At 47.6% G+C, this 24,656-nt stretch overlaps 8 protein-coding genes and 1 non-coding gene across 9 annotated transcripts; 4 read left to right on the top strand and 5 right to left on the bottom strand.

The window, feature by feature from the left end:
* Positions 1-1,284: 1,284 nt before the first annotated feature.
* F4817DRAFT_316824 (uncharacterized protein) lies at positions 1,285-2,700 on the bottom strand (the record flags this gene model as incomplete). The annotated part of the gene is made up of 2 exons (XM_049300729.1): positions 1,285-1,731; positions 2,029-2,700. The coding sequence occupies 2 exons, from the start codon at positions 2,698-2,700 to the stop codon at positions 1,285-1,287; spliced, it is 1,119 nt and encodes a 372-aa protein (XP_049158061.1).
* Positions 2,701-3,787: 1,087 nt separating this feature from the next.
* On the bottom strand, positions 3,788-5,365 carry F4817DRAFT_340531 (uncharacterized protein). Its single transcript, XM_049303644.1, has 3 exons — positions 4,873-5,365; positions 4,279-4,818; positions 3,788-4,231 (listed from the first exon to the last, which is right to left on the bottom strand). Exons 2-3 carry the CDS (start codon positions 4,705-4,707, stop codon positions 4,001-4,003), a joined length of 660 nt encoding a protein of 219 aa, XP_049158060.1. The 5' UTR covers positions 4,708-4,818; positions 4,873-5,365; the 3' UTR covers positions 3,788-4,000.
* A 20-nt stretch (positions 5,366-5,385) lies between these two features.
* F4817DRAFT_340529 (Tim17-domain-containing protein) lies at positions 5,386-6,947 on the bottom strand. Its single transcript, XM_049303643.1, has 2 exons — positions 6,144-6,947; positions 5,386-6,083 (listed from the first exon to the last, which is right to left on the bottom strand). Exons 1-2 carry the CDS (start codon positions 6,786-6,788, stop codon positions 6,027-6,029), a joined length of 702 nt encoding a protein of 233 aa, XP_049158059.1. The 5' UTR covers positions 6,789-6,947; the 3' UTR covers positions 5,386-6,026.
* Positions 6,948-7,315: 368 nt separating this feature from the next.
* On the top strand, positions 7,316-12,822 carry F4817DRAFT_144688 (putative death-receptor fusion protein-domain-containing protein). Its single transcript, XM_049297902.1, has 9 exons — positions 7,316-7,520; positions 7,575-8,404; positions 8,463-9,429; positions 9,487-9,717; positions 9,790-10,024; positions 10,078-10,382; positions 10,434-10,933; positions 10,988-11,742; positions 11,816-12,822. Exons 1-9 carry the CDS (start codon positions 7,423-7,425, stop codon positions 12,632-12,634), a joined length of 4,740 nt encoding a protein of 1,579 aa, XP_049158058.1. The 5' UTR covers positions 7,316-7,422; the 3' UTR covers positions 12,635-12,822.
* An 87-nt stretch (positions 12,823-12,909) lies between these two features.
* F4817DRAFT_340525 (uncharacterized protein) lies at positions 12,910-15,720 on the bottom strand. The gene is made up of 2 exons (XM_049303642.1): positions 14,900-15,720; positions 12,910-14,836 (listed from the first exon to the last, which is right to left on the bottom strand). The coding sequence occupies exons 1-2, from the start codon at positions 15,411-15,413 to the stop codon at positions 13,230-13,232; spliced, it is 2,121 nt and encodes a 706-aa protein (XP_049158057.1). The 5' UTR covers positions 15,414-15,720; the 3' UTR covers positions 12,910-13,229.
* Positions 15,721-16,814: 1,094 nt separating this feature from the next.
* Positions 16,815-17,609, top strand: F4817DRAFT_316820 (uncharacterized protein; the record flags this gene model as incomplete). The annotated part of the gene is made up of 2 exons (XM_049300728.1): positions 16,815-16,947; positions 17,425-17,609. 2 exons carry the CDS (start codon positions 16,815-16,817, stop codon positions 17,607-17,609), a joined length of 318 nt encoding a protein of 105 aa, XP_049158056.1.
* A 371-nt stretch (positions 17,610-17,980) lies between these two features.
* Positions 17,981-18,079, top strand: F4817DRAFT_t103. Its single transcript has one exon. It is a non-coding gene; the product is annotated as a tRNA-Ile (tRNA).
* A 238-nt stretch (positions 18,080-18,317) lies between these two features.
* Positions 18,318-23,227, bottom strand: F4817DRAFT_340515 (uncharacterized protein). Its single transcript, XM_049303641.1, has one exon. It carries the CDS (start codon positions 22,785-22,787, stop codon positions 18,582-18,584), a length of 4,206 nt encoding a protein of 1,401 aa, XP_049158055.1. The 5' UTR covers positions 22,788-23,227; the 3' UTR covers positions 18,318-18,581.
* A 144-nt stretch (positions 23,228-23,371) lies between these two features.
* F4817DRAFT_144016 (uncharacterized protein) lies at positions 23,372-24,599 on the top strand. Its single transcript, XM_049297900.1, has 2 exons — positions 23,372-23,715; positions 23,780-24,599. Exons 1-2 carry the CDS (start codon positions 23,557-23,559, stop codon positions 24,443-24,445), a joined length of 825 nt encoding a protein of 274 aa, XP_049158054.1. The 5' UTR covers positions 23,372-23,556; the 3' UTR covers positions 24,446-24,599.
* Positions 24,600-24,656: the final 57 nt, after the last annotated feature.

The following is a 24,656-nucleotide window of genomic DNA, read 5'->3' as shown; positions in this document are numbered from 1 at the left end:
GGATCAATAGAACAGCGCATATCCTTGCTCTCTAGTACTAATATGGCCTATCTCTATGAAATAGGCAAATATAGGTTATGCGATGAATAAGTCACAAGTAAGAGAAGGTAAGTAGTATGTAAGGGCTAGAGAGTAAGAAACGAACGTAACTATTATACTAATTCCAATCGACTTTAGGTCATATTATAGATCGGATAATGGCGCTAACAATGTGAAATAGTGAAGAACAAACTAGCCAAGCTCTATCAGAATGAGGTTGTGAATATGGTTGATGATAATTTGAGATGAAGGAAAAGGTGAGAAAGAGGAGATTTTGGTTAGCACAGGCGAGCTCAGCTGTCAACAACCGCCTGCCAGGGCTGACAGGTGGGGCTTAGCGCGAAGCCCTATCTCAGCCTCAGACTACTTCACTCTAACCTCGTCATTCGTACATAATTACTACAAACACGTATCTCTAGCTGCGCAAACCAAACACTTCACATATAAAATAAGTTTATCGCATACTCATAATATCATAATTACTAATAGGAATAATGCTTCCTATTGATGTGCAACTATCAATGCAGAGCTAGAGAAATCCGTGAATGCCGTGCGAAAAAGTAAACGAGCTGAGAATATTAAAGATAGTAGTAGGAGAGGAAGGGGGTTTCGCATCACCTTGCCTTAAGTACTGATAAGTAGACTATCTCTCAACTTCTCCTAGCTTCTGGAAAATCTCAAGCTGCTGGTGCTCTTGGCAATGCAATACCTATGTATCTCATGGGAGCAAGATCTATGCCAGAGTGCTATTTAGGAAATAATAGTCGACCTGAAGTCAAGTGTCATCACAAAAGGGAAACCAGTATGCATTAGGAAAAAACCGCAAAGACTGCTGTCATCCATCATTCCATCCAAGTCATTTCCCCGGCCTGTCTTTTCGTAACGCATCGTGAAGACGGTGTCTGACGTCTGCGCACAAATCAATTTGTTAGCAAGTGCTTATTTCATTTGGATGGTAGTTGGCAGTCTCAACTCACTTGATCTTAAAGATTGAAACCGTATTCTAACGACCCTATTGAGAGGCCAGGGAAGCATATGACCTTGGTAATATACATCAGTTGGCGTTACAGCCAGGGGATGAAAGGGGGCCTACCGATGGACAGAAGTCATCGAGAAACACAACGCATCGCACGAGAATGTACGAAAGTATTGCATAAAAGCGGAAAGAGTCGAGCAATGCCTAGATATATCAGCTAATGTGTATACACTTTCGAGACATTTAAGGATCTTACCAGTAAACACCCTTCAGTCGGCTAAGCGAACGGCATAGAAGATGCCGCCAGGCTTGACGTACCAACGACAGTCACCCATGTTGTCGATACAGAAACGGTTGCGGAGAGTCCATGCGCCATCAAGCTCTCGGCAATAGTACATGCGGGACGGATCAGGATCGGCAGGGGCGATGTCCTGGCCTTCAAGAGCCCCGGTATTGAGAGCTGTGTGGTACTGCTCCATCTGAATCTCGGTTGCAGTCTTTCCAATTCCCATCACGTCCGGGGCAGAACCGGGAGCTATGACATCGGGGGGACCTCCAATGACTACCGGGGTACCGAGCGGAGCCATCATAGCAGGAAATGCGGCGGGCTGGGCGGTCATTGGAGCTGCGGGGAAACCTGGCTGGCCTTGAACGAAGATGGGCTGCTGGGAACCCTGCTGGATCACGATAGGTGCACCAGCACCAGACTGCGGCTGCTAGAGAGGAAAGAGTTAGCTTCTATGTTTATATAAGAGCAAGGTTCGGATAAGTCAGCTAATGAACAGAAAGGAAAATCAGATCATGTTATGTTCTGATAGGACCATCTATCTGAATTGGGACAGGCAACAGGGCGCATTCGCTAGCACGGCTAGTGCGCTTCTGAACGTTCGGATGAAACTTGCATTGAGGGGATAACAATTAGGCTGGGACTCGGTCTCTCGAATAATGTAGCATGGAGTAGCTTGGAATGCAGGCAAAGCGCTTGACGAGTCTTGTGTGGGAATAGGATATACCTGTTGCATGGGCACGTATTGAACTTGGGCACCGCCAGGAGGGCCAGGAGGACCAGAAGCGACAACGTAGAGCTGGCCTTCAATCATCACATACTGGCCGGGAGCGGGCTTATTATCGAAGCGGGGATGGTAAGTGTGCGGGATGGGACCATAGGTGGTGTCTGGCACGGGAGGCTGGAAGTGCTGGCCCTGGTTGGGCATGGAGCCGGTGGTGTATGCCATGACTGGGTTTTGGCTGTTGCTTACAGGACCAAATTGAGGGAAAGACTGAAAGGGGCTCTGGGCAAAACCAGGTGGCAGGACCTGAGGAGGAGCAATTCCAGGAGTTTGATGATGCACTGGAGGTTGGGGACCAGCGGCTGGGTTGAAGCCGTGTACGGGATTGGAGTGTCCGCCGTCGTAAACCAATCCGATACCAGGTATGTTCGCGACGGTATGGTTAAATCCGGGGCCTGGAGTCTGATATGCCGAATGGGCGTCGTTGTCGCCTTGATTACCAGAAGTGGTGGGTGTAGGCTGACGCACCGGAATCTTAGGGTTGGCAGTGGTAGTGTTGGAGGATTTATTGGAAGGTTTATTAATGAAAGTAGTGGTGGTGGTATAGGGAGAAGTAGAAGAAGATTTCTTATGCTTGTTATCTCCTGGGTTGGGGGATCTAGGGGCGGTACCCATGGTGAACAACCTGCAGGCAGTAGCCGGCAACGGGGGTTGTCCAGTGTGAACTGTTTAAAAAGGGGGACACTTTGGAATAAGAATTGGTAATGACCTTCCGCACAGTGGGCCGACTAAATATGTTCCTTCCTTAGGAGTAAAAAGAGAGCCAGGTTTCAAGGCAGTTGCCACTAGTCGAAGATTCCGCCTTTTTCAAGGGGAAAAAAAACTAGGGGCAGGTGGGAAAGGGAAGATATTGGAGTGATGGTAAGTGTACGTGGTAAATGTACGTGGTAACTGTACATAGTAACTGTACATAGTACCTGGGTAACCAACGGGAAAAAGGTAAATGTACTGATTTGTGCCTTGTTGCACTATGCTGCACAGTAAAAGTGTCCCTGGAATACTAGGATTGTCTCTCGAGGTTCTTCGTGTTTCTTTTGTCCCTGCTTTGGAAATTTCTCTAGTCCTGCTTGTCGCCAGTCCAGCTGTCCCAGTCCATAGCTGCTTTTGGAGGGCCATTGTTTCAATGCATCATCGCAAGACTAAAGAAAATAACCACTTACAGTATCACCTATGATGGCAACCCATCTAGTACCGTCCCATACGTACTGGATCATCTGCTGTTCCGCCGGGGGGTCCTCCTCGACATAGATATCTTTAACTGACCAACAAGGAAAACACATGTTGGCGCTGTCGTTGGTGATGTTGTGGTGTCCTCTACAACGGGTAAAGAAGAAATAGATATGGAATCTCGAGTGGATAGTATTGATCGTTTAGGTATCGTTTATTTTAGCATGACAAATTTGCAGGTGAACTCCCTGCTAGGAGTTGTTCTGTTCGTAAGGGCGGATGTATGATAGGTTAGCAATATTGTCGGTGCCTAGGCCTGGGAAGGAACGGGATGCTATCATTAAAATGTTATCATTAAACAATCTTGATTTTAAAATCGTAACCATAGAACGTCAAAATGTTTGCTGTTATGACTTATTACTACCATAGACATGCTTCCTGGGTAGTTTACACCCCTTTCTTATACTTTGTTGAAGCTAGGTTAGTTAAGCTATTTAGCACTACTTAATGAAATCTCGGAATTAGTTGCGGAACTGCATTACACACATTTTTATTAAGAATTGTATTCGCATCAAGGCATCGGTATCAATGACCGGTCCCATACAAAACAGTAGCAAAGACGTATACTGCCCCCGTATTTCTTGACTCCATTCACACATCACCGTGTATTACCACAAACGAAAATTATTCGTTTGGGTTCCGTGATACACTGTCCTAGCTCAGATGCTATTCGCCAAGATAGAGCCTATTATTTTCGTACTTTAGATTCAGAAAGGATATCCACTTCCATATTACCAAAATCCTGGAGCCCCCTTTCTTCACCCGGAACCAATGATTGGTCTGTCGATACCGAATAATCTCCCTGTGTGCCACTGCCCTGAGCCGAGTGTTTGTTTGGAGGGGGGCTATTTTGACGTGAGGGTTTGCATTTGGCTTCATTCGCCTGAGCTACGCGCTTCGCTTCGTCGATTTTCCAAGTCTAGCGTTCGGTTAGCTTAGACCTACGATAGATAGTAAATAACTTACGCGGATGAACACGGCAGAAAGATTGCGTTCCTTGATTAATGAAGACATTCTTTCATATTGCTCCTTGGTGTCGACGCAAAGCCAATCTGTATAGAGTCTTGCCGACTTCTGAACATGATTACCAGGGGCATCTGAAAGTCTATAAGACCAGCTCGCGAGCTGCTCATTGCTAAGCTCTGACCTTAATCGCCACGACCGATCCCACTCGTCATTTCCAGATTCAGTCAAGAAACGTGTCTCACTATCGTCCGATGTACCGTAGAGATCATGATCAAGTATTTCGCGGTTCGAGATTCCAATACTGGCATATGGCTCAGCTACTTCCTCGAGGAGGGCATGGAAACACTCTAGGCAATACTCAGGTGACAAGGGCGCGAAAAAACTCTCGAGGTGAAGTGTATTCATTGCTGTAACTCGGAGCATAGACATATTCACCTGAGGGTCTACGTTCGGCTCATGCTTAGGGGTAACCCTAATTTGAGGTTCAGGCGAAGGCTTCAGTTCACTTTCTAGAAGCCTATGTCTGGCTATAAGATGGACCTAAGCGTAACTGGTTAATGACATGACAAAGCTGTGAATGATGTCATGATGTACCTTGTCGTGAAAACTAAGCGTGGATGCCAAAGGTATTTCGAAGATGGATTCGGATTCGAATGCGAGCAGCTCCCGTTGGTCGATTTCTTGCTCCAGTATATAGTCGACGGCTCTAGAAAGCGGTTCATTTCCTTCTAATAAATCACGGAGCCTCTGTCGTTGTTCTAGGATTTCCGGGTCCTTGGAAGGTCTGTCATCTAGAGTGACTGAGCGATAACCCCCCTTCTGCTCTAAGCCTATGCTTGGAAATTGAATCGGAAGATCAGTATCGCTAAATTGGAATTGATGGGTAGCCAAATCCTCGAACGACCCAATGCCTACCCCATTAGACAGCCATGTTTGGATGCAGTTGTCGACGAGTTCCTCCTTAGTCCGCTGTGCCGCTTCCTAGTCGGCTGCAGAGGATGACAGAGACATAGTTAGGGGTAGATAGATGAGTTCTTGGTCGATTCTTGGTTGACTTGCTTAGATGATGGTGAAAAATGGGAATATTTGAGAAAGATAGAGGAGTAAAAGATAACCTTATTGGCTAATGGGAGAAGGTAGATAAATAAGCGGGATATTGCTATGTGTCTTAGGTACCTAGGCACCTACGGCAGGTGCATATCTAGGATACTCATACATATGTGAGTAGGCACCCAGCTTGCTCCCTTCCCTGTCGGGCTACCTAAGGTATGTATTGACAACTGCTGATGCCTAAGGTTATGTAGGTACACAATGTGCATATGTCCTAAGGTGGGCAGGTAACACCCAAGTACAGATAGGGGCTTAAGAAAGGGTGTCACTTCCTGTCGTTTCTTTGCCCTTTTCTCCTGACGTCACGCGTTGTACCTAAGCTACTTGGCATATGTAATTTTGCTTCGTTCAAAATTGGAAATTCAATTCCGTCCCGTTGCCGACTTGAACGCCTACCTATCCACGACCGTGGATGCTTTCTAATGCTCTTAACCACCTATTTTATACACATGCCAAAGCCGGAGGAGAGATCATCCATCGTTCCACAACCAACTCGTAAACTTGTTCACCCAATTAAATCGCGATATCGTGCGGCGCAAGGCCTAGTTCTCGGGCTCAATATCATACATAGCCATATCCTTGGCCGCATTCCCGAGCTGAGAATTAACGTATCTAGTACTTAGCATATATCATTAGACCTAAAGGTGTTGCTCGTGCCCTTGAGTCCCCGGAGATAGCACAACTTTCTTCGTGACCTAGTAGGAGAATTAGTTATAATCATTGGCCAAACACTCGGGGTCACTCAGGGTTCATACCGCCCATACTCCTGCTATTGAGCCCACAATACCACCCGAGATCAACATTGGCCGTAGCCCCCTCGTACTCTTGAATAACATGCCGCTTAAAATACCTGCTGCTATGGTATTTGCGGAGTCGTGCTTCCCTCTGAGATAGCCGATGCCCGAGTTGAAACAATTATACGTGATGGCGACGACACCCGCAGAATTACCAAGGAACGGTCCTCTCCGTGTAACGGCATTCAGGACCGAGTTTAGACGTAGCTTCGGCGGTTGACCCGAAGATCTTCTCAATCCCTCTTGGAGTCCCCACAGACCCCCTATTGATAGTGCCGTGAGGTATGTGATACCGGTTCCATAACACAAATCGTCACTAAAACCTCGGGAAGGGATCGCCGAGTGTGCGCCGGGAAGATCTGACAGAGCGGTATCCTCTAAGCTTAAGTATTCTAAGCTGTCCTTGTCTAAGCCTGCTAGGGGGTGTAATAAGGAGGGATCGGCAAACGCGGAGCTCTTTAAGAAGGAGTCTACTCCTTGCGCATCTTCCGGGTTGAAGGGAGCTGGGGTGAGGTTTTCGGTCGGTGCGGGCGCAGAAGCGGAGGTGGGAGATGACGATTGTGAAGATGAGGACTTTCGTCCGGTGAGCGCATCCCAAATGGACATGCTGTCGGGTGCAATTATAATGCTATAAGATTGGGCAAGAAGAGAAATATATGCTACGGGGTATGTCGCCGCCGTGTCTCTTCTCGCAGTATGCGAAATCGCAGGTCCAGGGCAGATGGAAAGTGACTGAAGCTTTCGCCCATTGAAAAAAAAGTTTCCTTGCGTAGATGAGTGGCATAAGTGGCATAAGTGGATACCAGGTCATTGAATTATCGCTCGTGCGCCACATCCATTATCAGATAGGTTAGGAGGTACCTAACCTATTAGATATTAGGTACGTACCTTTAACCTAAACTCAAAATTTACAGGGTTTTTCTAGGCTTCATTAACTGCATAACAAGATTACAGATGGAGTGCATCAAACCTCACAAGACACAATTAACCTAATAGATTATAATATTTTATACTCTATTTCATAACAGTGAAATATATTTCGAGGACATCCATAGACTATATAAGTCTCTAAATATGGTGACTCAGTTACAAAACCACCCATGTTCTCTTCTCCCAATTCCTACCCAATAATATCGACGGAATATCCAAATCTAGAAGAGAATAAGTTTCTTAAAGCGGGCATATCTCGAAAGGGGAGAGGAGGCCATACGTTGGCCTATCATCACCACCCTAATACGCGATGAAGTCCTCAATGGCTACTCAAGTTAGTGAGACTAACTTCAACCCGAAACATGCCGTCTCTTGGCTTGAAGAACAGCCTGAGGAGCTGCAACTATGGTGAGTATGAACTAATACTGCAAAGCTGGTCCTGCGTTTACATAAACTCCTTAGGCAAGTTATGTTCGAGGAGCTTATTATATGTGCCGCAAAACCGAGGCAGTATTCCGGGAACGCTTGCGTGAAACTTCACGGCTTCATTGAGCAATGTTCAAAGTCTTCTAAGCCCACACTGCAAAATTTTGCATTTGCGGAGGATACTGCCATGAGACTTTTCGACTTTTTTATGGAATGGAATGAAAAAGATTCCCATCGATCCATGAGGCTCATCCTGGATTATCTTGCATATCTGATATCCAACAATCCTAGACCAGAGGTTGGTGCTTCCGTCAAGGCAATTATATTGAATACCACCGTATCCACAATCACACAACAGTCATCTCGGCCGTCAGTAAAATCTGCCATGGTCGTCTTAGACTGCTTCATCCAGAAGAAATTGGTATATTTATGCAGCATCTTAGAGCTTTATAACGAGATTCACGGTCTACCTCTAGATGAAGATGTCTGGGATGCTTTCGTCGCCAGCATCTTCGCTTGGATGGAACTACATTATCTGTGTCATGTAGTTGGAAATCTTCTCGTTACAATCTTCACTAGCTCTTGGTACGAGGATAAAGACGTCAGACATGAACCTAACACATGGCATAGGTTCATATATAGGGGTTTGCAGATAAACCTTGATTATCTCGAGCCAATTAAATTTTACATTTTTGTTCAGTTGTTCAATGTTGATCGAGCAGGCTCTCTAGTGTACCTTCGCCATTTATCGTCGCTCCAAAGACTTACTAGCAAGGACAGCAATGGTTGGGACCTCAATTCGATGCTCTGGCTTGCCATGCTTGAAGCAGGAAAGAAGGTTGGGGTAGTGGATGAACCAGGTCGTGGTAAGCTGTCGCCATCTGACACCCAAAATTGTTAGAGGGTCTGCTAAATGACACAAAGAATCAGAACAGGACTCTCAATCGGGTTTCCAACTTCGAGCAGACGTATTGGAAAGAGTTCTGTGCCATGACTCTCAAGAAGCACGTACATCGGCCGTCTCACTTCTCATAGCATCTCCATCCACAACAAAACCATACACAACAGAAGCTATCGAGCTACTCAAGCAGTATTTGCCGTCATTTTATGAAGATTCTGATCCAAAAATGCGTTATGATGTTCTTGGACATTCGAGAAATATGATCAAACGTATTCAAAATACTATCGAGTCGCTACGGCGAGAAGCTGACCGCATTTCTAAGAAGATCAATAAGGCGAAATCGAACAGAGGGGATAAGGATAGTCAATTAGAGAGACATCAAAATGACACAGTAGCAAAGCTAAACGCCGTATTGCGCCAACACGAGGACTTTGCTTCTTGGTATGTAGGATTTCTTAAGAACGAGCTTGCTCCTACTACATCCTATCAGCGACATATAACAGCATTGAAGGCCATGGTATTCATCGCCAAGCCGGCTCCATCCCATGGGAGTGCTATACTTAACTCTTATGAGTTGAGTACTTTGCTCATTGATGTGACGTGGTTTCGCTCTATCCTAGATCTCATTATGGATCCATTTGATGATGTACGAGAGACTGCTGCCTCCTTAGTGATGGCACTCTCGCCCGAAATTGGGAACCCAGAGCTACAAAAACAGATGAAGGAACTAGGGAAAACGCCTATCGAGGAGTTGCGGAGCTTTTGCAACAAGGCTGATGAGCTTGCTCGGCGAACCGCCCGCGCTGACCACTCTGACGGCGCCGCTCGCTCATTTGAGCTTCTTTGCCGCTGGAGTATAAACTCAGAGGAACGAATGCGAATTCCATTTACAATTCTGTCAAGCCTCGAGACTAAACTCTCTGCTGCCGAACAAGACCTCGCCAATGCGGTGTTACAGGCGCCAGTACACGGTAGCTTCGCATCTCTGAGGTATGTTCAGATCACATAAGCTATTTTCGGAAAATGAATACTCACCTAGGGGCATAGGTATATATGGAACTCATTCTCAACTATGAAGTTCTCCAGGGAAGATATCGAGGCCCTGGCTAAAATACAGGATCGTGCTATTGCATGCTGCCAGAGAATATGGCGGGCTGTGCGACATGTTCTTTGCGATGACTCTCCGGAAGGCCATCTGCCGGAAGAGCTCGAGGAGGTTGAGGGACTCGACACTAAGGACTTGCTTAGTTACAGCTTCCGGGCAATCCACGAGTCAAGGTAAGGCCTCGATAAACATTCATCCAAGTGCCTCGATAAACATTCATCAAAGTAACCACTAATTATTTCAAGTAATTTGATGCGTGCTATTGCAAGCAACGCTAGCCACCAGGGCCCTGAGCTTCTGGCTCCTTCAAGAGCTAACTTCGAGGCGATTGGAGTGCTCACATTTGATGAACTATCGAATTTGCGACACCGAGGAGCATTCACAACAGTATCACAGACATTTACTAGTTGTTGCCAGCTCGTAAAATGGTTCCCGCATCCTTCAAGTGACAAATCCGGGTTCTTAGACCAATGGTATGAGGTTAGTAGATCTCAACACCTTGAAACTACGGATACATACTAAGACTCATATAGGGAGCGCTGACTTGCATTCACACGCAAGCTTCTACCACTCGAAGATCAGCTGGTATCCCAGCTCTTATCGTTGGTATACTTTCTTCTAATGCGAACCGTCCATCTTTTGAGGATGTCATTCGCAACCTGCAAGATATTGGTCGTCGACCAGCGCTCGCATCTGAGACTGATGGATCAAATTTACCACAAGTACACGCCCTAAACTGTATCAAAGATATCTTCAAGAGCTCGTATCTAAGCAAGAGAGCAGAGCCATATCTCACCGACTGCCTTGAATTAGCGGCAAGCAGTCTCAAATCTGAAATGTAAGTCTCAAGTCGTGACTAATTCACGCCCACTTATACTAATATTTATAGATGGGCAATTCGAAACTGTGGTCTCTTGCTCCTGAGAAGTCTCATCGATTGCCTCTTCGGCACCAGCGAGAGTAAAACATCAATCGAAGCAGGTTGGGATGGGCGGACCATCAAGATACCATACAGTAAATTCAAAGCTCTTCCAGTACTCCTGGTGAACCTCCTGGAGACGGGTCAGCAATCAAGCGGGGTCCTAATAGGGACGCAGACGGCAGAATCCGTTTTCCCGTCGTTGGATATCATACGTCGCGCTGGGCCACCGGAGGAGTTCCGTGACAAGCTCTACGACATCATCGCGTGGTACTTGGGAAGTCCCATCTGGCACGTCCGAGAAATTGCTGCCCGGACTTTGTGTTCCTTTCTCCTTAAGCCGGGCTGGCTTAATTCCATCCCAGACCTTCTGGCTAGTTCTGAAACCTCAAATAAGCTACACGGGGCCCTCTTAACAATCAAGTTCTTGCTTGAGAGGCTTTCTGAGGTGATGCCTGAGCAGCTTTCAGGTAAGTGTAATTGTTCACATATGCTACTCTACATTCCAAGTTAACAGTCTACAGATTACAACGTTGGTAAAATTCACGGCATACTTGCAGAATTAGTTTCAAGAAACGAGAGTATTAGTACATGCCCAGAAACAAGAGCAGTCTATATTGAAGTTGCCAACTTCATAACCAGATTAAAGAGGACGGGAAACGCGCCAGAGGGAGGTCTTGTCGTTGAATCTCGGGATATTTTGCCCTCCTGGGTGTTCGAGCTTAACAACCAGTCTGGTATAAAAGCGGCACCGTCGGCGTTACTAGATATTAGGCTCGGACAAGCAGCTCTATTACAAGCTTTGAGGCAATCTAGCAAAAAGGCGGACGGAACCTTGAGACAGCTTCTGGTGGCAGCGTTAAAGGGAGACGTCAATGTTGCCTGTTCCATGTTGGAAAGTATGTCTTCTATTGATTCGTCGGAGTCTATCGAAACACGAGGCAACCTCATCGATACATATATACAAGTATGTTTCGAGACCGACGCACCAGAACCGCGAACGATGGCCCTGGAAAACATCGCAGCTCTCATGGACAGTGTGCTCTGCGATGCGTCAGAGGGGCTAAAACATCTTCCGGACAACGAGGTCATAGCAAAATTCTGGGCAGATCTCTACGGAAAGCCCATGAATCCAAGCTTATCGGATGCTATCGTTCGCGTAAGCGGGCCATTGTTGGCCGTTATAGTATTACGATCTGAGGAGACAACCAATAACGACCTAGAACCGTGGCTTAGGTCTTGGGGTGCGATGATAAGCGACGCCGGTATGGCGGATAGGGTAAGCACAATTTCTACCAGAATATCAGGTATATATATATCATACACGAAGCTAATAGCTACATCTTCGCTAGACATTTGACACCCGCATGGCTGCCGTCGGTGCTATGCACTCGTTTTCGACAAGTATTGCCTTCAAATTAACCTCGACTGAGAAGAACTCCGATTCGGCACACCTGCCGTGGCTCATAGCCCTCTACGATGCCCTTAACGACGATGACGACGAAGTCCGTGCCGCAGCCGCCGCGGTAGCAACACCTCTGCTATCGAACCAGCGCCTCATCTCCGTCGAAGCTGGACGGCGGCTATTGCATTGGCTACTAGCGCGCTACGGAGACAATGACGAGTTCAGAGCTCACGTTGCCTGCCGCATGGCTGGGAACCTTCCTTCCTCACCATCATCTTCCTATGTAGCACCAGAACAAGGCCCTACAAGCACTAACCCCTCGACCGCCAAACAACTCCTGGAAGGCTGGATCCCAGCCGAGGCTCAACTCACAGAAGCCATGCGCTTCGACGACTCGCTGTTCGTCATCGAGGAGCAGAACCTGTACGTGGACGAGGTCCGGGAAGCCCACCGATGGAGCAATATCTTCTCGTCTCTTCCCCAGCCATCTTCCTCCTCAGCAACAGCAGCGCTGTCGCAATGGTGTCTCTCCGGCCTGGAAACACTATCACGCATCGCGGCTGCAGAGGGCACAGACGGCCCGCTAGGCTGGACTTCGAAGCCCGAGGTTTTCGCTATCTGCGCGCGGATCCTGGTTAGTGGCACTGCGCTTGCGGCAGCTGGAGACGAACAGATTAGGGGTGCGGTAAGGCGGTTTAGGGATAAGGGTCGGCGGACGGAGGTAAGTGGGCTGTTGCTTGGTATGTGTGCTGGGTTGTATGAATGATACTTTAGATACCTAGGTAGCTATATTGGAAATGGGGTATGGTATGTATGTGTATGCCTAACGTAGAGTATGTATACACGCATTCATACAAATTCAACGTAAATTCTCACTATCTATTCGCCGCGACAACCTTTCTACTATTCTTTTAATGTCTAACCAAACTGACTTTGCTTGCTTGCTATTCGCTACTCTAAACATACAAAACACCCGAATGACTTCCTCATGTACTCGTGAACTCGTCTTATGTCGTAAGATCTCCAAGCAGGCTAGTAGTAGTAGTAGTAATAGTAATAGTAGTAGTAGTAGTAGTAGTAGTAGTAACCAAGGTAGCCTACCCGAGAATTACGAATAGCTCGATCGCCATCCTTACCGCCGATGTATCTCTCGCGCCGATATTCAAACTCGTCTTGTTGGTATTATGTGCGGTTTGCCTCCGTTTGTGTGGTACGTAGGCTAGGTAGTATATGCAAATTCCGTCCTCCTCCACGACGACAGGTATGTTATGCCATGTACAGCTCAATGAGTTCTTGTGGACAACGCAACTCTCCTTGCCCGAAATACAGAGACAGCCCGCGCAGGCGACGTTCCGCTCGGCTTACGAGCGCAGCGTACTCGCGTGTCTAGAATCTCGATCTGACATCTGAACCGTCATAGACCTCTTAATCCCGCTAAGGGAGCTCGAGCCGTCGCTATCATCCACGGTAATACCCTCGCGGCCCAGGCGCGCGACCAGCTTCGTGTTCTGGGCTTGCAGCTCGCCGATCTGTTCCTTTAGGATCTCCATCTGCTTGTGCGCAATATCGCGCTCGGCTCGCACCTTATCCAGCTCCATAGCCAAGGTGGTCTTTTCCTCGCGCTCGAGCGTCTTACGCCGGCGTTCCTCGGCCTTCTTCTGCTCGCTCGCGCGCTTCGCTTCTAGCTTCGTTATTTCTCGCTGGTACTTCTCTTGCTGCTTTGCTATCTCGCGCTCGTGCTTTTCGCGCAGCTTTTGCACCGCGGCTTCGTCACGCTGGGATGATTCCGTCTCTCCATTACCGCGCTTAGCGAGCGCCCGCTCTTGAGCCCGCCGCAGCTTCTCCTCCGTCTTTCGCTTGCGCTCCTCAAGTTTCTTAAGTTCTTTCTCGTGGTGTGACGGCGCTGTCGAGCGGGCCGCGAGCGATTCGCTTGAGACTGTAGATTCCGCGCCACCATTAGTTACTGAAGGTGTAAGCTGGGTTGAACTTTCTCCTGGCTTTTGTGATGCATTATCATTTTCGGCTATTCCCTCGCCCTCTAGACTGTGAAAGCTGTGGATAGATGATTCGTCGTCGTCCTGGTTTTCAGATGCGAGGTCCGACGTGTCTGCATCTTCACCGTTAACTGGACCAAAGGGATTAGGGATGCGTGAGGCTGCTGCAGAAGCTGCTGCATTCAAGGCATTTGCTATCATGCCGTAAACACCCACAGAGCCAGGCTGTTCCTCGATCTCTTCTGTCTGTTTAGTAGCTGATGGTCGCGGGGCCTTTGAGTGGTGAGTGGTATTTGATGTAGAATTCGCTATGACCGTTTTCTCAGAATCTACTCGCTCGGCATTAGATACCTTATGTTTAGGTTTCGCGTCTTCATTGTCGGATTCGGATTCGGCAAAGTCGTCGATGGACTTGGACGAGATCCATTTGACTAATTTGTTGGCATCGCCGGCAATACCTGGCGGCGTCCCCCTTTCAATCATGAATCGCGGAACACTGCCACCCGGGTCACTTCGAGTAACCATTAACCATTCGATCATGGTCTCGTAGTGGTCGTCCTCCTCTCGATCGTCTCCAACGTCGGCACTCCCAATAGTCTTCCCTCGTTTCCTTCCACCCTCGCTGTTGGTGGGATCAGCTGCTTGGCGGGCTGAACGGACAGTGGCTTCTCTGCTAAGGTTTTCGGTAGTTTTCCGCATCATTGCCGCAACCTCGTCATTAGGTAGGTCTATTGATGATCGGGTTTTCCGTAAAGGCTTTTCCACCCGAATTTCACGGATAAACTCGACAGACTCATACTGGCCTCGAATGTAGCCCTGCCGTGGCGGACATTCTGGGTGAACGCACGGTTTCGAGACGAGCATGAAGTGTCTATGCGTACCAGGAGCACCGGTGACCGACTCGGAGCTTAGTAGGAGACCTATAAAGTCTCGAGGTGCTGTTGGTCCGGGGAATTGAGCTGACAGTTGATAGACTAAAGTAATTGGTTAGCTCCATCAAGTCTTGAAGGCGGTAGTGGTAGTCGTAGTAGACGTACCCCGCATCTTGCCGATGTCTTCAACAGTTTGGTTGACGATCTTTCTATCAGCACCAATCCCTCTAATGCTCCCCGCGCCAGGTCCTCCTTCTATTTTTAAACTCTCATCAAACTCCTTCTCTAATCCCAATTTCCATTTCTCAAAGGTGAAGCCATCGTGGACGCTGCGTCTAGCAAACCAAGCACCCTTTCCGTCCTTAGCAGCCAGTTTATAAACATCCAATCCCAGTGGATTTTCGCGCGGGTTAATCTTGCATTCTTTCCATTCTTTTCTCAGTTGCGCCGTACGGTCTGATAGGTTCGAGTCTCTGTTGGGTAATGAGGTAAGATTCGTGTCAGTGGCTGACCGTGGCAAGCCCATATGTTGTAGGGACGAGGAGGATACCGGGATAGAATCGATTATGCATTGTGCGTCGGCGAATGCGTCTTTGAAGAAAGTATCAAGCTGGTCCTGGGGAACGTCGTCCCAATTGATAGGGCCGAGAGCCTTGAAGGCCTCGTGGGCACTCGGCATAATTGCTTATACCTTCAAGAGAACTGTAAAGGAAATACTTGGACTCGAAAGCAATCGTGGCTATTGTCAAGTTATCGATTCCATTCTGTGCCCAAGGCCAACAGTCGCTAAGTACAAGGATTACAAGAAGAAACAATGTTAATTCATAGGAATTATTAAAAGGAATTGGCTTGAATTAGGGAAAGGCGAATGCGAGGACTAAGATGAAAAGTGTATGGAGTTTTGTCGGCGGAAGCGAGAGGCTGAGCTCCAATATCCTTGACGTCACACATGCATCCATACCATCAGCCTCGACCCCTGAATTATCTTTGGTATTACATGTAGTATTATCTATTATTACATAAGGATGCAGCTGGCAGCAGTGTTACCCCAATTATGAGGTAGACCCCTTAGAATTAGCCTAGTTTAGCTAAGGTATTAGACTGCGTTAGGTCGATATTACATTAGGAAGCCTCTAAGCCGATTTACGGCTCTCAAAGCAAGAGGAAGCGACATAAGGAAATGATTAATTACACCAATTACATACGTCGTAAATCAACATTGCCCCATTACCACACCGTTAAAGTACCAGACATAGAGATCTCTTTGGTATAGACAGAGATCCACTCTTCGTATTAGACAGACTCTAGTGTGTACTTGATACATCACTCCAAACACACTTGCAGCGCATACATTAACACTCTTAGCTGATTTATGTGATACTTTAAGGATGTAGGTAAGAAGTCCCAGTGCTCTTTTAATCCATAAAACTCTAGTAGGAATATCTAGACTTGATTGGTATACTAAATATAAGATTCTAGACTCTAGAGTAGATAGCTTGCTGTGTAATGAGTTTATATCGTCTAGTAAGAGGCGATAGTAATGGTTGGTTGAATATCTCTTGCAGCATTCATCCTTTACATTGCTTAAAGAATATAGATAAGAGGCCAAGTTATAACGTTCATAATTGCTCTTCGACAGACCTCAGTTGTTAGCCAACGAGCTTTGGAGAAGAATATCCTGATAACCTACCCAAACCCCCTATAACTAGGGCATGTCGTCTATTGTTTAAGACTGTCTAAACTGAACAAACCGGAAGCAAAGGCTATAGAATAACTACCCCGTGATTCACTACTTAACTCCGATCATCATAGCATAGAATAGATCCCTACTTTTGAAGCAAGGAAATATCTCCCTAAAAACTCTATATCTTTATTTCAAGGTCGTACTTATCACCATACTACTCATACTATTTGGGCACAGCATCTAATAAAGAGCCCTCTAGCCAACCTCTCCTTGCGTAGGTATTTGTTGCCTTCTACTTAACTCGCAATCCTTATTTGACCCCCCTTTACTTTTCAACCTGACACTCACTCCAACACTGCGAACCTTCACAAGTTCAATAATCTTAAAACTCCAAATATGGCTGCACAGCACTCCTCGGAAGAAGAAATCTCACTTGAAGTCCCAGGGTCAACCAAGCCCGGCAAGACCTGGTACGAAATCATCGGTACTCTTAACACACCTCCTCTCATCGCGCTACACGGCGGTCCAGGTACCAGCCACGAGTAAATACCTGTCTCACTCACCGACCTGTACGAGCAGCACAGCATCCCAATTATATTCCACGACCAAATCGACTACGGCCGCTCCACACACTTCCGGGAGAAAGTGGGCGACACATCATTCTAGACCTTCGACCTCTTCATCCAAGAGCTCGACAGTCTCATCGACTACTTGCCACTGCATCTTTAGCCAGAGCTAAGGCGGCGCATATGCGTCGCGCCGGCCACAGGGGCTGAAGAAACTAGTGCTCGCGGGCGCGCCTGCAAGTATGCCTCTTTTCGCGGAGGCTGTCTGTCGCAAAGTCCTCGAGCTTCCCCCTGAGTGACTATGTAAGTTTCTCAAAGCATCCTATCTATACCTACACCTAACCTGACATATATCCCAAGGCAACGACCATCTAAATTCGTCGTCGTCGGCTCTTTCAAGGACTAGGAGGGCTGGAAAGGTGCTCATAACATCGAGGTAGAAACCTTGCTCCTAAACGGGCAATACGACGAGCCGGCGGACTTGTGTGTCGAGCCGTGGTTTAATAGTATTGCCAAGGTTCGATGGGCGACTCTTGAGAACGCAGCTCATATGAGCCATTGGGAGGCTCGAGAGCGATTTATGCAATTGTGTGGATATTGTCTCACGGGAGGTTCTAGTCGCTGATGAGGCATGATGTCTAAATTAACATGAATACCTATGTTGCAATAGTAGAATGGAGGTCCCAAATAATCAAATGCAAGGAAATTTACTATGTACCTAGGTATTTACGATTTTCAATCTTATTACCGAGTCCAATAAATCCCCTGAAATGTTTCTTAAGGTCTTCGCGCTGTACTAAACCAGTGGCAGTATCAACTGCGAATAGCGCTTTAATCGGCCGTTGCGGGGAGATTGAAATGAGAACCGTCGCATGTAAAGGGGAGCTAGAATGGAGATTCTACCCAAGGTCATCATTCATAGCGTACGTAATCCCTGAAAAGTTCCCCCAAAAGATCGTTGGAATATAAGCGATTTTGGTAATCCCACTTATAACAGCTCGGTTAGCTCAGTTGGTTAGAGCGTCGTACTAATATCTCCAATTCGGAAATATCAAGTAAATGCGAAGGTCATGAGTTCAACCCTCATACTGAGCACTCATCTTTTTGCATTTTTATTCAATTGCTTATCACTTATCAACCATAATATTTACCTACTCCGTGGTAAAACCAAAATTTTTTTGGCCTTATTCTTTTTGGAAGTGTGTACGGATACCGCCCGCCGTACGTAGAAATTTAAAATGTTCTCAAGTATAATTTTTATTCAGCACCCTGAAACCATTCATATAACCTCCTATATTCAAGCCCAACGGCGTATTCATTAGAGATCTATATATGCGAAGCAGAATAGTAATAATATATATTATATTACGCTTACGGGTATTCGTATTTCCAACCTAGACTTCTACTAAACAATCCCAAGTGATGATACCCAGTAGTGCTCCTCCCTCCATACAATATGGTACATGCCACTCCTCTCTCCCAATTAGGTACTTGTTTGTTTGTATACTCGCTCGCCTTGCTCCGTGAGAAGCCTCTATTCACAACCCACTTCACTCCCCCAATCATCTACTTCCAATTTATTCCCCTTCTTCCTTATCTACAACACCGCCGCAGCCAAGCTTAGGCTCTCCCTCTCCTCGAGTAGCGTCTTGCGATCCGCCCTGCAGCTACCGCAATACTCCTCATGCCACCTTTGCAAATTTCTTCTTTTCGCTTCATCTTTATCTTTGTCCTTGGCATCTCCGATATTACTATGCAGAACCTTCTGCGCCATCTCCCCCTTGAGCTTCCCTCCATCCGCCGAGTCGTTCCACGCTGCAAGAAGGATTTCCACCTGCTCGCAGCGGCGGTTCTCGTCTAGTAGCCAGTTCTCCCACTCGGCGTGCATCATCTCGCGCTCCACGCTGTTGACCGTGCGCATCGCAACTAGTAAGTCGTGCCGGTACCCGCCGAGCTTCTGTCTTGTCTGGCGCAGGCGGCGCGCCGTCGCGCGGCTCGAGCTCCATGATAACGATGACCCCGCGTACTCGTACGGCGCGTCCGCGTCGCTACTGTTAGCGATGGACTGGAATGTCGAGTAGCAGTAGCTGTCCTGCGGCCACGCGGGGAGGGCCTTGGAGCTTCTCGCCGCTTCGTCTAGGTCCGCTATGTAGATCGCTTTGCTCATCACAATGTTCGGGCCCACGCCGACTCGGTTCATGAAGCTGGCCGCGCGCCGTTCGGACCACCATGTTGATGTGCTTTGGGATGAAATTACTACGTTCGTAAGTATGCTGAACCCGAGCAAGGCTAGGATAAGCCGCTCTGCTGATACCACATCCCATAACTTCTTTATAGCTGCAAACGTCCACATCATCAGCGACGATGCAACACTATCGGCGAAGGACCTGATGGTTTCTAACAGCATCGAACCCAGTGTCCGCGGGTTAATTTGTGGCTTTCTCGACGTGCCGTTGTCTCCGGGCGTGAAGACCACAACCTGAGTTTGTAGGCCTATATGTCCGTAGACCTGGATAGCCCTCTTCGTACGACTGTGATGTCCGAGTTTTCGCACTTGATCCGTCGCAACTTCGGCAATATCTTCGGCATCCTGGCTGGCGTCGTCGAGCGCTTGCCGTTCGACTAGGTTCTTGGCAAGAGCTGGTGGTTTTGACCACACCACCTTCGTGAAGATAGCGAGCTTGCATTTTGACTTGGCGACATGAGTGATGACAATCTTGGTGACCAACTTAAAACTATGTGCATGAGGTAGATGCCATGGGCTTTTAACATGCGTAACCACATATGTGACGTGGTCGCTGAACACTTCGATTGTTTGCTCATCAGTGACTTCTTCGGCCCTTGACCGACCTAGCCTCGTAGTATAATTGACGCTAAAACGAAATTGCCTGTGCATATGTCCCGCCTCGTTTAATTTCCAAGGGCCTTGGGCGATATGCTGGGCCCTTCGCTCAAAGTAGAGCTTAGGAAAGACGAAGCTCTTATCTCCGAACAAGACGTGGAAGCATGCTTTAGCGCTAATTTCGAAGTTCCGCTCGGCAACCTTCTTCTGCATATCTTCGGGCTCGTAGATTACTGGATGGGTTGGGAGCTGGAACTTAGGAAGAGGCTTTCTCGCGCCTCTGCGTCGAGAGTTGTAAGCTGAGTTGTGATACCGGGGACTGATGGCCCTACCACCGGCAGTACCATCATCGATAGGAGTATGCTCTGAAATTTCTTCCCAACTATCTACGCTGGGGCTTCTTCTGTCCGTTTCTTCCTTCTCCAAATTGATGAGCGCTCTGATGAGCTCAGGTAGGTCCATGGGCTCTTCAGCTTGCAGGTCGTCAACGAGTAGGTTCAGACGCGCGTGTAAGAGATCAAGATCTTCGAGGAATATTTTTATTGTTATTCGGGTGTATCCAATGTCGTCAGTACCCTGATTCAAATGAAGAAAAATGAAGTCGCAATCTCTGCCAGGAGCAGCCGTTACTTCTGTAATGGTGTCGAGGTTAATGGTATACGTTATGACGAAGCCCATTTGATGGCCGTAGAAGTACATATTATCTGGAGTAACGTAGATTCGCCCGTTGCCAGCCATCTGGGGCACGTCACGGTCAGCTTCCGAGGTGCTAGTCCAAGAAGCTCTGAAGACCAAGACCAGCTTTTCATCTAGTGGTACACTCGGGAAAAGTAACCTGAACTGTGCTGAGTTGGTCTTCAGTTCTATGGGATAATCAGGAGAGAAAGCCTCCGGCGATGGTTTTTCTGGAGCGGGCAGGACGATTTTTGGATGGTTTATCTTGGCATCCATGCTGATAGCCTTCTTATGCGACGAAACCGGGCTTCTGAACTCTTCACCCTCGCCGAGTGTAGTCATCTTAATCGAGGGCGAGTTTGGTCCAAATGGATCGTCAACATCTTTGTCGGTTCGAGGAATCTTTGGGGAGTATTCATGACCCCAGGTGTTGCTTCCCCAATAATTAGCTACTATCGCCGTCGGCAAAGTATGCCATGCATTCGTATTCAGTACTCTGTCGCCGCTATACACAACAGCCGTCTTACTAAGATGGGTCGTTGCCGGTGGCTTCGCTAGTGTCGGAGGTGCAAGACTACCAGGTTGCGATTCGGGACCCGGTAAGACGAGTCCCGGTTGCTGTTGTTTGGAGGTAGTGGGAGGATAACCTGGTAGTAGACCGTGACTGGCGGATATCAGACTAGCTATACCCCCTGTCGGCGCTGGTGATGATAATGGCCCTGTATCCATGCTTGAGGTGAAAGTAGCTTTCCGATGAAGATCCAGCTTCTGCATGATCCTGGCTGCGTGTTCTCGACCACTCTCCCCTTCCTCACGGGCTAGCGACGTCACTGACCGCTTCGGAGGAGCTGTGGTGATATCAAAGCTGGGCCGGGGTACTAATCCAACCTCAGGAGCTGGTAGAGTTCCAGATCGCTCGACACCTGCCCCATCATCAATCTGGACATCCAAAGATTTGGCTGAGAATTCCGGAAGCGAAGGTGGTGTAATAGAGAAGGCTGGATCAACACCACCTGGAAGAGACGAGCTATCCCTAGTAACGCTTGCTTCGAAAGCCCTTTTCTTTGCGACGTCAAAAACCTCGAGCCACTCTATTAATTGAGCTTGCGTCTCGGCTTGGAGTAGTAGTGTCTGGTTCTTGGTTTTCACCTCGAAGCAGAACCGACGTTCCTCTCCTACGGCGGGCTTTACATTGCATAGAAGGACACCGATCTCGTCGCCTTGCAAGACACCCTGAGGGCTGTTTACGAGCCAGCCAAAGATACCTTCTCGGCAGTAATACCATCTTCGAATCCAGTTCGTTCGAGATGGCTTGCCTGTTATAGTCCGTAGGAACAGCCAGCCTTGTTTCTCCATTATCGCAGCGGACTGATCGGCCGTAGAGACGTTCATAGGCCCCCTAGATCCTAGGAATGGCACAGTCGATGCGCTATAGTCGTCGATCTCTCGTGACGGTTTAAATGCCGCTAGAGTACTCTCTCCGATATCGCGGCGCGATATCTGTAGCTCGCGTTTGAAAACGGGCTCGGAGAGTTCCATCTCCTTTGACCATCCTCTCACGCGATCCATCTCGTGACCATATTTCCCAAAGCTTCCTGCAGCGTCCCGGGACCTCTTCATATCGCGCCAGAGGTCGCAAGATATTCGCACGAGTAGCTTGTCAAGATTGAGGCGGAATTGAGGCGCGAAGAAGCAGAAGTCCATTGATGCCTTCAGATAAGCCTTACGAGTCTCGTATACGGAAAAGGCATCCTCTCGCAGCGAGGAGGGTTCCTTCGTCTTAGACTGACTTACGTACCGAGCCAACGTAGTATCGAAGATCTTCTGTGTTTGTTCTAATGCTCTTCTGGTCTCCTTAAAATTTCGCAAATCGCCTTGGAGAAATGCTCGAATCGGCTCGACCGACATTGTCTCCATTTTCCTAGCAGCATTCAAGACCTGCATCCACCACTCCCTCGATCCCTCACTGAACCTTTTAAGTGCCAATGCGGCATAGTCGTTATCGACCACATTAATATTCGGGGGCGGAATGACCTTGCTTAGATAGTTATTTATGGTTTCCTCCACGCCAAGCAACTCGTGGGATAGTTTAGCTGTTGTCCTAACATAGCCTTCTAACCATCGTTCGATCGCATCTACTTGTTCGGCAAAATACAGAGCAGAAGCCCGAAATGAGGGCGAATCGAGTCCGGCTTCGTGGAGGATAACAGGGACCGATGGACTCGGAGGTTTGGGGGGAGGAGGATGAGCTGCAGAGGATGGCGCTGTGGTGGCGGCGGTGGCCATTTTGACTGAAGCACCGAGCGAAGGTTTAAGGCTTGTGTACGAAGTACTACTATTGCATTTGAAGCTATCGATGTATGGTTATGGTTTAAATACCGTTTACCGTTTACCGTTTACCGTTACGTTGTGTACAATTTCGGACGATTCGTAAGGGAAGGGAAGCTAATCGATAGTTTCAGGTCCTCGTTGCTCCAAAGCTGCGTATAGGGGATGCGCTTTTGTCGCTTAACCGACGTTTGCCGCTTAATTGTCATGTAATGGTGTAATGGGCTTAGGGTGGCACTCGTTGCTATTTATCCCTTCGATTGCGAGACTTCGATTTCGAGAACATCTACTTTGTGGACAATGCCATAGGTATTAGCTTTAAGGGGTGATATGCATCAATTTGGTAGGCAACATGATTATGACGGGCATTAAAGAACAGTTCTTAGTCACAAGTTCTTGGGTCACAGAGCGCTACGTACTTATGTACCGCTGACATCAGAAAGTACCCACCCGAGCTAGAGCCTTCAATTTATAATCTCCGACTTATTTATGTTTATCGATAAGCTTAACGTCATACGCGGAAAGGCACCTGCTCCTATGATCTATCACTGGCACGCCACCTTCGCATCTTAGCACGGGTAGTGAAGCATTTGACCTTTCATACATACTTCATACATACATGTATCAAAAGTCATGATTATTACATCTGGTATTGCACCTAGCATCCCCCAAGTTACGCTTATATAGTATCATATATTATTATATATTATCACTCAATTTAGGCAATATGACTTTCGCGAAACCTATTATAAAGCCTGTTGAGTCTTGCTGCACCTGCGCAACTCTCCTCTGCGACGTTCCACGATATAGCGACTCGGAAAAGCCTCTACCGAAGGATCGCCTGTTAGAGTGTTGCCAAAGGGTAATATGTGGTAACTGTCGTAGTGTGCGTTGATCCCGTCTCTCTGCCTTGTCCCGACATTTCTAGACGAACTGACCATCGTGAGTAGAATAATCCTCGCTTTAATACCTATTGTCCCTATTGTCAAATTTCGTTAATAGACACGAAACTCCCGCCAGGTCTAAAAGACCCTCCTTCATACGAATCTTCGGTCGCAACCAGTTCATCAAAAAACACATTAGCTGCACCACCGCCGTATACGCCGTCCGCAACGCAAAAAGTCCCAAACCAATTAGACGCAAAGTCCGTCTCTTTTGATTCTCTCGACAAGCCGGCAGAAGATACCCTACACTTCTTAAATCATGAGCATGATACTATTTCCTCTCTTTCCCTCCGATACGGTGTCCCCGCATCGGTTCTTAGGCGCGCCAATAATATCACAAGTGATCACCTAATTCTAGGGCGACAGACTGTACTCATACCTGGAGAGTACTATAAGGGTGGCGTGAGCCTGTCGCCACGACCTATCGAGGGCGAAGAAGAAGAGGCGCGAAAATCTAAGATCCGGCGATGGATGGTGACGTGTAAGGTCCATGAATACGACGTTGCCGTCCTTTACTTGGAGCAGGCCGGCTATGATCTCGAAATGGCAACCGAAGCCTTCTTCGCCGATGAAGAGTGGGAACGGACACATCCAGTCGAGGCGGCGGGAAGAGGTAAAGGGATTGCGAGGCCAGCCAATAGGAGCTCGTATTGGAGAGGGCGTAGAGGATAGAGAAATAAAGATAAATATGGCTTGTGTTTGAAATTTTGGCGCTTCTGGATTATATAGGGATAAGTTTTAAACACAATTTCGTACCCTTGAGGATACTACGAGAAAGTTCGTAGGTTTAAATGGACATACTAACCATTCGATTAAGTGTTCCGCTATCCGGATTCCAGAAATTCATTTCGTAAATACAGTGTGCTCCTTATTACTCCAGGCG

The sequence above is a fragment of the Daldinia loculata genome, assembly GCF_022478755.1.
Source record: "Daldinia loculata strain CBS 113971 unplaced genomic scaffold F4817scaffold_31, whole genome shotgun sequence".
NCBI classification, from domain to species: Eukaryota; Fungi; Ascomycota; class Sordariomycetes; order Xylariales; family Hypoxylaceae; genus Daldinia; species Daldinia loculata.
This window is presented reverse-complemented; position numbering and strand designations above follow the sequence as displayed.

What these genes read in the sequence shown, in the direction of transcription:
- F4817DRAFT_340525 (XM_049303642.1), bottom strand. Translation starts at nt 15,413, where the DNA reads ATGCCGAGTGCCCACGAGGCCTTCAAGGCTCTCGGCCCTATCAATTGG. An exon ending in AGACATCGGCAAGATGCGGG is followed by an intron (nt 14,837 to 14,899) that starts GTACGTCTACTA and finishes CAATTACTTTAG; the next exon opens with TCTATCAACTGTCAGCTCAA.
- F4817DRAFT_340531 (XM_049303644.1), bottom strand. Translation starts at nt 4,707, where the DNA reads ATGTCTATGCTCCGAGTTACAGCAATGAATACACTTCACCTCGAGAGT. An exon ending in TTTCTGCCGTGTTCATCCGC is followed by an intron (nt 4,232 to 4,278) that starts GTAAGTTATTTA and finishes ACCGAACGCTAG; the next exon opens with ACTTGGAAAATCGACGAAGC.
- F4817DRAFT_340515 (XM_049303641.1), bottom strand. Translation starts at nt 22,787, where the DNA reads ATGGCCACCGCCGCCACCACAGCGCCATCCTCTGCAGCTCATCCTCCT.
- F4817DRAFT_340529 (XM_049303643.1), bottom strand. Translation starts at nt 6,788, where the DNA reads ATGTCCATTTGGGATGCGCTCACCGGACGAAAGTCCTCATCTTCACAA. An exon ending in CAATAGCAGGAGTATGGGCG is followed by an intron (nt 6,084 to 6,143) that starts GTATGAACCCTG and finishes TTCTCCTACTAG; the next exon opens with GTCACGAAGAAAGTTGTGCT.
- F4817DRAFT_144688 (XM_049297902.1), top strand. Translation starts at nt 7,423, where the DNA reads ATGAAGTCCTCAATGGCTACTCAAGTTAGTGAGACTAACTTCAACCCG. An exon ending in CCTGAGGAGCTGCAACTATG is followed by an intron (nt 7,521 to 7,574) that starts GTGAGTATGAAC and finishes TAAACTCCTTAG; the next exon opens with GCAAGTTATGTTCGAGGAGC. An exon ending in CGGGCAATCCACGAGTCAAG is followed by an intron (nt 9,718 to 9,789) that starts GTAAGGCCTCGA and finishes AATTATTTCAAG; the next exon opens with TAATTTGATGCGTGCTATTG.
- F4817DRAFT_144016 (XM_049297900.1), top strand. Translation starts at nt 23,557, where the DNA reads ATGACTTTCGCGAAACCTATTATAAAGCCTGTTGAGTCTTGCTGCACC. An exon ending in TATGTGGTAACTGTCGTAGT is followed by an intron (nt 23,716 to 23,779) that starts GTGCGTTGATCC and finishes CATCGTGAGTAG; the next exon opens with AATAATCCTCGCTTTAATAC.